General features: G+C 38.2%; 1 protein-coding gene across 1 annotated transcript in view; it reads right to left on the bottom strand.

The window, feature by feature from the left end:
• Nucleotides 1-305: 305 nt before the first annotated feature.
• Nucleotides 306-10033, bottom strand: part of LOC131706799 (secreted frizzled-related protein 1-like) — a 35707-nt gene continuing 25979 nt past the window's right edge. The window contains exon 3 of the mRNA XM_059008574.1: nt 306-3455. Coding sequence (XP_058864557.1) covers nt 3130-3455 — 326 coding nt within the window. The 3' untranslated portion in view covers nt 306-3129. The remainder of the gene's footprint in view (nt 3456-10033) is intronic.

Below are 10033 nucleotides of genomic sequence, written 5' to 3'. Positions count from 1 at the left end.
AGACAGTGAAGACGGTCCTGCAAGTGACAGACTTACCCCGGTGTGTCACAATATATATATATATATATATATATATATATAGTATATTATTTATTGCTAGCATATGTGCTGTATGAAGTCATTTAACAGCATTTGAATCTTGATCTGTATTTTCACTTGTGCGCATTCCCCTGCTTGGAAAATAATAGACTTGTATGCAAGAAGTCAATATCATTAGACCATCATCATTTTGTAAATAACTTAATGCATTTCTTAAGAGAGAAAAAAACCAAAACAAAAAAAAAACACAAGGACATTGGGGGAAATGGTTTCACTGTATTTTGTTTTATATTTGTGTTAAATTTGTTATGTACATAATAGCTGGTAGCAATGCAACAATGTTTTCAAATGATTTGAACAGCGGATGCAATATTAAAAAAACATATTTTTAAACATGGTAATCCAATGGGAACTGCAATAAAATACACAGTAATAAATACATGGCCACACTGGGTGGTTCGAATGTGTTTCTGTGTACCTTAATGCATTACAATTGCTTCATGTATATAGCAGTCAGTTGTTCCACCGTCTCCATAAGATCACACAAGTTACAGAAACTATTTTCTCCCCCCCCCCCCCAGGCAGCAGTCTGGTCTTTCTTTCTTTGATTTAATTCAAATGAGTGAAAACAGGTTTACTTTTCCTCTGATTACCCTTACAGTTGGTATGGAGTTATCTACCTTTAACACAACTCGTTTTTCCTTAAAGCAGAAATTATACATTCATAAAATACCAGTTTCAACTACAGTGATATCCAGGGGCAAACACATGACACTGATCACATGATTTTGGATAACATGATGGTTTTAAACAGTTCTGTACTATGCAGCTCAATGGATATAAAGCACAGGGCGACAATAGACACACCAAGACTGGCACTGCCTCTTCCTTCTTTTCAGTTCCCATTGTACTAGCTGTCCCTCTGGAACATGACAGACAGTCACTTAGTACGGAAAAGATGGCTGAACATATTGTAATAGGGAGCGTTTATGCATGTTATCAGCAAAGCCATCAGTACAGTATACAGCTATGGCCTAAAGTTTTGCATCACCTAGAATTTTCAGATTGAGGAAAAAAAAAAACGATATGAACATAATTTAGATATTTTATTTAACATCATGTAATAAAAAAATTAAAAAAAAAACTACAAAATGCTATTGCAAAAGTCTACCGGAAGCCATAATAGCAGTACAGTATTTCATGTTAGATTTCAATTTCTGTTAAGTATATGGGAAACTACAAAGCGGTATGTAATTCAATATGGTAACTTTACATTATTCAGGTTTCATTCGACTTAATGAAGAAAAATGTATTAATTCTATAGGGTGATGCAAAACCTTTGGCCATAGCTGTACAGCAGTGGTACTCAGCTCTGGCCCTGGAGATCAAGTCCAGTCCAGGTTTTTACTCCAAGCAGGTTCTAATGTAGTTAATTGAAGCTGTTAACTAATTCAGGACCTGCTTGGAATAAAGACCAGGACTAGAATAGATCTCGAGGGCCAGAGTACAGTATAGACTCTTTGGTAGTCATTATAGTTGAAGTCTGTTTTCTACTCCTAGTTCCTACATCCTTTATGAACTGTGATGTAAAATGACTGAACAAAATGCTGTCAGGTCATAAATATGCATCAGTCAGTCTGACTAGCCGAATTCAGACTGTTGGGGGTCAAATATCATGTGCCAAATCAGGCTTGAAGCCTACAGTGCTTTCTTTGTGTCCTGGATTACAGCGTGTGCGATTATTTTCACGGTCAAAAAGCGTCTCTATAGCTGAAGCAGCTCTATAGCCAGGATAGCCTAATGATTGTGCTGTTCATCCCAAAAATATACGAGTGGAGGCCTTTATATACATGGAAATAAAAAAATAAAAAAGCCAGTAAATATCCCCCCAAAAATATCTGTAATTTAGAAATGTAATCACTGTAAAACGTACATATATGGAGGATCTAAGATTAGTTTTTTGGTTTTCATCAATACAAGGTTTGTTAACAGTGTTTCCCAGTATTACCTAGCAATTCAGAAGAAGAAGAAAATGAAGAAGAAGATGATGAAGACAGTTTTGTGGATCAGGGCTCTGTGCTGTAGTCCCTGGGACCCCCTGTGTCTGCTGGTTTTCATTCCAACCGACCTCTCAATTACTTAACTAGACCCTTAATTGAAATGATAATTTGCTAATTAGACCCTTTTACTTGTTTTCAACTCTTAAACAGTTGCATAGTTCAAGTTATTTATAACATGTTCTAGCTAACTTGAAATCTGCAACTGTTTAAGAGCTGAAAACAAGTAAAAGGGTCAAATTAAGCAAATTATCAGTTCTTTTAAGGGTTCAATTAAGTCATTCAGAGCTCAACTGGAATGAAAACCAGCAGACACAGGGGGTCCCCAGGACCAGGATTGGGAAACCCTGCTGTAGACTATGTGAAGTGTTTAGTGTTTTTGTATTGAGAGCTGGACAACAAGAAGACCCTGAAACGCAGCTCAATCAGACAGCATGCAAGCCGATATGTCAGCAAATTGCAAAAGCTATTTGGTTTGTACCATAGTACACCCTTTTTTATTGCGTGTTATTTCATGGATTTAAAAAATATATACCTTGGACCTGAGCAGACTAGCCTGTGGCTTTGACCGTTTTTGTTTTCTCTTTGTTATACATTAATTAAAATGATTGTTGCTTGATAACGATTCCCCCATTTCACTTGTTTAATGCAAGGCAAGAGGTTCAAATATTACTGTATTACTATTAAAACCCAATGCAGCCATGCAGAGCCTTATTAAAATTGGCACTTGTAAATATTTACCATGATATATCAGAATGGTAATTGTATTTCAGCTCAAAAGAATTCACTTCTCAGATCCATATTGTGAACAAAAACCAAAACTTGTTCAGGCAATGATTTAAAATACATTTAGGGGAAAGATACAGTATACAACAAAAGAATGAGAAACCTCCAGGGAAAGTATGCGGGGAAAGAAACAATTAAGAGGTTTTAGATTTAGCTTGTTTGTTTGTTTTATAGATACAGCGATGCTCTACTATCGTAAAATCAGCTGGTTTTTGTGCAAGTTCATGAGATGCAAATGCATTGCTGATCATTTGAAGACAGTCTCAAAGGCTGGGCACTTATGGCTCTTGACTTTCTTCATGGCCTTTTTGAACTCCTTGCTGGACTTGTCCCACTTGTGGATGCCTGTTAGCAGGTACTGCTTGTCCACTTTGCGGCCCATGATGAGGTACATGTTGCCCAGGTTGTCCAGCTGCTGGCAGGGGCAGTCTGCTCCGTTCTTCAGGTACAGCACCAGCTTCTTCAGGTCCTTCTTCTTGAGGCTTCCCAGCTTCAAGGCTTTCTTCTTCTTCTGCAGGATCACTTTACGGTCCGAGTTTTCCCTCTTCACCTCCTTGATTTTCGTCTTGATGGCTGAAACAGAAGGAGGGATTTTAATATCTGTGCACAGAAAACACTTCAAAAGCAGAATCATAACAGAATTTGTGCACCCCTGTTACATCTCACACTCAGAAACAAATTTTTTTCTGTAGTAATTTTTAAGCCTTTTATTTTTTTTTAAAGTGATCAAAGAGGCAAAAAAAAACTGAACTTATTTTAACCCCTGCTAGAATCAAAGCAGGTCTCAAACATGGAGGCCAACATGCATTTAGTTATAAATAAAATGCTTGCACATGTACCTGGTAGACATTTGACAACGTTTTGGCTGTGGAAACATATAAAAACTTTAGAAACTAGCATTCCCTTTCTGAATGGAAATTAGTGCCAGTCCAGCAGCTATAAAAGGGGATTTGTACTTTACTATACTGTTATAGGGATTTAGGGGAGCTCCCTAATAAAAGCTGAATCTCAAAACAATAATTGTGTGAATATAGTAATTGTTACAATGGGCAGCAGTGTGGAGTAGTGGTTAGGGCTCTGGACTCTTGACCGGAGGGTTGTGGGTTCAATCCCTGGTGGGGGGACACTGCTGCTGTACCCTTGAGCAAGGTACTTTACCTAGATTGCTCCAGTAAAAACCCAACTGTATAAATGGGTAATTGTATGTGAAATAATGTATAATGTGATATCTTGTAACAATTGTATGTCGCCCTGGATAAGGGCGTCTGCTAAGAAATAAATAATAATATAAAATAGGCATGTTCACATTTTAAATGCATGCCTTGTTTTTAATCTGCAGAGGCATTTATTTACTTGTGACGGACAACAGAAATTAATCTACTGTGGTCACGGTGCAGCGACTGAATTGTGTTTACATATAAGATGAAGAATGTGTTATTTATTAGAAATATAGCTTCATTTCAAGCTGGCGGGGGTTCAAGAACCACTCAGTAAAAGCACATGGCACAAAATTGCAAACACGTTGTGCAAACTTGCAAGGGCTCTTGTGTTTTTATTAGCAGGGCAGTGCTTGTGACACAGAGCAGGAATCCGCCAATAATGTGTTTCAATCAAGCCTGCACGCTCATTTAAAATACCGGTAATATTGCGAATAACAGAGTGGCCTAAACCTTTAAAAAGACTGGGTAAATATTCTCAGACTACTGTGTAACATCAGTGGATAACTCATAGAGAATGTAGGCTTGGTGGTCCAGTAAAGAAAAGGGCTTGCTACCAGGAGATTCCAGGTCCAAATCCCGGCTCAGCCACTGACTCACTCTATGTGACCCTGAGCAAGTCACTTAACCTCCAATCAACATGATCCATTTAATTAATGCGCCCTGTCAATATAAACCAATCCTTTCTTGACAGCATCAACTGTATAAATGCTCCCGACTGTGTTAAGGCAGATGCTGTAAGCAGCATTGTAAAAGTGTACTAAATCACAAGACACTAACCTTTAAAATGACACGCAGCAATACATAAATCAATAAATAATGCTTTAACATGCATGCATCAGACCCTTCTTTCTATATCACATATCAAGGCAATCAGGCTCGGGTTGTCTGGAAGTCATGTATATATATTTTTATGAATGTTTAGACAATTATGCTTGCTTGTTCTTGGCTTTATCACAGAAGGGTGTGTATATACTATACTCTATAATCAAAATAATAACTGATAAATTATACCAGTAATTATACCAGTAATTATACTACCTGCAGGGGAGTGCAGTTGGAATCGTTTCCCTTCTTGCTTTCAGCTGTATATGATCCTTCAGCTCTTAATTACTATGCTTCAATTTATTAGGATTTCTTTTTAAAATATAATCTTATATAAGACCAAACAGAATTATATTTCCCTTTCCTGTGCTTATTTATTTATTTATTTTAAATCTCTTTTTTTTTTTTGGTTTGGGTTTCACGTGTTGCACCCCTGTTCAAATCCCAAACCCCAGTTATGACGCATTTCAAATCCACATTTGTCTACCCAAGTGTCTTTCAGTCTCAATTGGAATTCTGAAATGCTCAGCAAACAGCATGAGTAAGAACTATAACCTTGTGCATGGCACCTAGCTGATGGGTCTATTTCTTTCTTTCTTTTAAATAAGCTCCTACAGTTCCCAGTGTTTATACATGTTTGCATTACAGTTCTGGGTTAATGACTGCTCTGGTTTGTAAAGAGAAGAGCTCTTCAGGGCTGCCTTGTGTGCAAGATAAAAATGTCTAAATGAAAAAAAAACTGCTGAACGGCGATTCTGTGACAGAAAATGAATTGCAAAACTACAAAAGAAAGAAAAAAAACCTTTTCTGTTATTTAAGTACTTATTTATACTGTATCAGCTATATTTAAATACTGTAAAGCCATACATATTTACGACCATATTTGGCGAATCACACTCATAAAACCTGTTTTGCTCCAGAAATGTTGGCGCCCTGTTGCACTGGTAGTATATTACCTCATTATATGAACAGCACTAAGATATTTGTGGCAAAAATGTTTACGTTCTTTTTTTTTCACATGCAAAAAACGTATAATAAAAGTCTTGCAAATGTTTATGGCTTTACAGTGTATAAAATCATATTTACTATCCAACCTTGCCTCGCTCATTATTTTGACTGACTCATATATTAAATATGCACTGCAGACTCAGCTAATAGTGGAAAATTAAATGCCTCTTGGGAAGGCTGTTGTTACCTCCAGGGTGCGGCTTCGGGCATTATAGCCCCCTGTCGGTAACAATAGTCTTCCCTCTGGTCAATATATATATACAACTATTATTAATGAATCAATTATTATTATTATAATTTAAAAATCCACTTGAGACATGTACAATTACGTGGACAGCTAAGGAAAGAGATGCAGGGAAGTTATTGGCTGCAAATCTCAAAAACTGTCCCTACAAGCTCCCAGTCGATGTTTGGGTAAATGACCCAACAAAATGGGCCGAGGTGCAGTTTCCAGGTATCTACATCTACCTCATTGAGACACCAGGTGTGTTAGTTATAATAGACTGAGCTTCCAAAAGAAGGGAGATTTTTTGGAAGCTGAAATGTCTTGAATACTGTAATCATGTTTATTGGCTACTGGATTAATTAATCGATAGCATGCAGCGGCCACCACCTTTGTAACCGGTGGGTCCAGAATCAATTCATATACATTTACTATAAAATCATATTAAAAAAAACACCAGTCAAGGCTCATTGTTTATTAAACAGGATAATTAGCGCTCTCAAAACCAGATAGTAGATTAAGTAGTCAATGAAATATAACCTCCCAGTGTGCTGGATCAGAGAAGAGGCAGACACACCCACTAATATAAAGAAAATAACCGATTCAACCACAAATCATATAACGTCCCATTGGGACCCATCTCTCCTCAGCTTTTTCAAAGCATTTATCCACCTTTCCTTTTGAACTTTGTCCTTTGGAAAACGGTGGAATGAAGGCTTGCTGCCCTTCATCAACATATGATTGCTTCACCCAACTGCTTCACATTTTGTTTTACAAAAAAAAAAAAACACTGACAGCAGCAGAACTTCACACAGTGATTATACGGGGGTAACTCAACTGTTTTCAACCCAGACGCTGGTTGCTATGGGAACAGTGCAAGAGGTCCCGGATGTCCGACCACAAGAATTCCCCGTTGCCCATGTGATCCGTATGTACGTTTTCATTTTATTTTTTATTATGCCCTTCTACCCTGCTTGTCGTCATGCCTTTGCTCAATTAAAATAAAATACAACCCCAAGAGCACGTGGGAACTGAGGCACTGCAGATAGGTCCTGGCAAAAACAGCCTTGAGTACATTTCAATTTCATTTGCAGTGAAACATCAATAAATCAAATCAATAAAGATAAATAAAAATAAACTGCACTTTTAATGAAGGTGTAGGATGAGAAACCCAGGCTGAGAGTCACTCCCAGAGAGAGAGAGAGAGAGAGAGAGAGAGAGAGAGAGAGAGAGAGAGAGAGAGAGAGAGAGAGAGAGAGAGAGAGAGAGAGAGAGAGAGAGAGAGAGAGAGAGAGAGAGAGAGAGAGAGAGAGAGAGAGAGACCCAGACACCCAATTAGGGGGGTGGGGGCTATTTGTACAACACAGTCCTGCTTGTAGTGGGGTTGGGCTATTCTTTTTCATCAAAATAAAACACACAACCGAGCCACAAGAAATCCATTGTAACACAGTCCCTGTCCTACCCAGCAAAATCTATTGATACCCATTAACTAGCTGGCTGCTCTTTTTAGCTTTATTGCTTTAGACTGACTTGTACTCAGTCCAGCTCTCTGTCAATGCTCTGAAACACCAGCAGTGTTATTGGAGAACATGCTTCAAAACCTTCTCCTTAATCGGGGGCAGTTCAAATCATTTTGTTTGTGGATTTATCATGTGATTTTATTGAGATGTTAATGCTCATTGATGCTGACACGGAGGTCCAGCACATGGAAGTTTGTTTTAGCGCTCAGAAGCACTACTCTTGTGTTAAGTTACAGACATAATAAATGATGTACAGCTATGGCCAAAAAGTTTTGCATCACCTAGCATTTTAAGATTGAGACATAGTTTGTTACATTTTTCAATGATATGGAAAGCTACAAAGCGGTATGTAATTTAATGTCAAGGTAACATTTTTCAGCAAGTTCCATTCGATTTTATGGAGCAAAATGAGTTCATTCTATTTGGCCATAGCTGTGTACGCAGATGTCAGCCAGATTCACGAATCGTTTGCTCCAGTACAAAGCATGCATTTTTTTTTTTTTTTTTTTCTAAGTGAAATTAAAACCTGCTGGTACGGAATGAATCACATTGCAGTCTATGAATACTAAAAGTTTGCACGCCAGTAGTTTCAGATTTCCAGTAAGTCTTGTCAGACAAGCTGCAATGCTCCAGGGACTGCTCTGTCTAAAGTTCTTCCATACATGTTCTTCATGGCAACATGCAAACACATACAGTAGATGAGAACAACCACCCAGCACTGTTCCAGTAACCGCAACATTGAGCCAAGCATGTCCCAGTCTGCAGTGCAGCTGTCCACATAACAGCCCGAGCCTACTAATCAGAATACTGCCTACCCTACCCGCATGCTTATTTTAATCAGGTTCAAAAAAATGAGTACACTTTTTAAGTTAAGCCAGTATTTCTTCCCCCACCCCCACCTCCTAGAGGCTCTTTTCCAGATGTTGTTGCTAGTCCTACATATTCAGAGGCACAATGCTTTTAATAGGGGCAGCAGTGTGGAGTAGTGGTTAGGGCTCTGGACTCTTGACCGGAGGGTTGTGGGTTCAATCCCAGGTGGGGGTGACACTGCTGCTGTACCCTTGAGCAAGGTACTTTGCCTAGATTGCTCCAGTAAAAACCCAACTGTATAAATGGGTAATTGTATGTAAAAAAAAAAAAAAAAAAAAAGTGTAAAAAAATAATGTAATTGTATGTAAAAATAATGTGATATCTTGTAACAATTGTAAGTCGTCCTGGATAAGGGCATCTGCTAAAAATTTAATAATAATATAGTATGCACAGTAAATGCTGATCTCTCCTGTATGGTTTACTGGCCACTTTTAGATAACCAGGTGGCTTAGAAAGATACAATAGAGTTACTTTTATGAGGTAAATTTATTAAAAAAAGAACTCTGCTATACAAAGGACTGAAAATCTAAAGTGTGTCACGCTGTATATCAAACGTGGCTGTAGTTGCTGGTAAAATTCTTGTAACCAAAGCAAGTTTCACTGCTCCGATTTTAGACACCACTAATGACTTTTAGCATACGGTTGCCTTCATGAGGTCCCTGGGTGAAAAGCTTATGGGCTCCCAGTGGATTTCAAACTATTCTGTTTCTAACCCTGGCACTCCGCATTCTCTGCTAAAAACAAGAGCCTGCGACTGAAAAAGAATCCTTCTGAAAGCATGCTGTTCTTTCCTCTTCAAGAGCACTCTGGAGACCAGAAATCCTGCCAGAGGACACATTAGGTAAGTAAGAGGAGTCAGCAACAGACAAGGGATTGACTGTCTCACTGGAGGCGATGTAATGCAGCGATTTCTCAATCCTGGTGCCGTAGAAATTCTGACAGTTTCGGGAAACATTAAGCAAGAAAAAAAATAAATAAATAAAGCTTGCAGTAAATATAACACAAGCGTATTGTGGAAAACAAACGCAAATATATCAGTAGCTTCACTAGATAAGCAACAATGTGATCGGTTTTATGGATTTAAATCGGCATGGTTTATGAACATGGCCTTGTTTTTGCAGGCTAACGCTTAGCAGATCCAGGGTTCTAAGACATTTTGTTCCCTGTAGGAAGTGGAACCCCAAAATGGGATAGCATAACCCCCACCACCAGGGGGCGACCTCTTAAAAGAGTTACATTCCAATACGCATTTTTGCTACAGTCATTGCTTTCCCAGCAGTAATGAAGATTATCTTAATTAATTTCTAGAAGACTATAGATAGACTATAGATAATCACTGAATCATACTAGGCAGACTAAGGGTTTTATTTAACAGTATTTGAATATGTCAGAGATGTTTTGGTTTCCAGATATCCAAGTATATAAACCCCAAAACATACAAATATTGGTTTTATGGGGCCCCTGAGTGGCGCATCCAGTAAAAGCACT

The sequence above is a fragment of the Acipenser ruthenus genome, chromosome 37 (genome assembly GCF_902713425.1).
Source record: "Acipenser ruthenus chromosome 37, fAciRut3.2 maternal haplotype, whole genome shotgun sequence".
Lineage (NCBI taxonomy): Eukaryota > Metazoa > Chordata > Actinopteri > Acipenseriformes > Acipenseridae > Acipenser > Acipenser ruthenus.
This window is presented reverse-complemented; position numbering and strand designations above follow the sequence as displayed.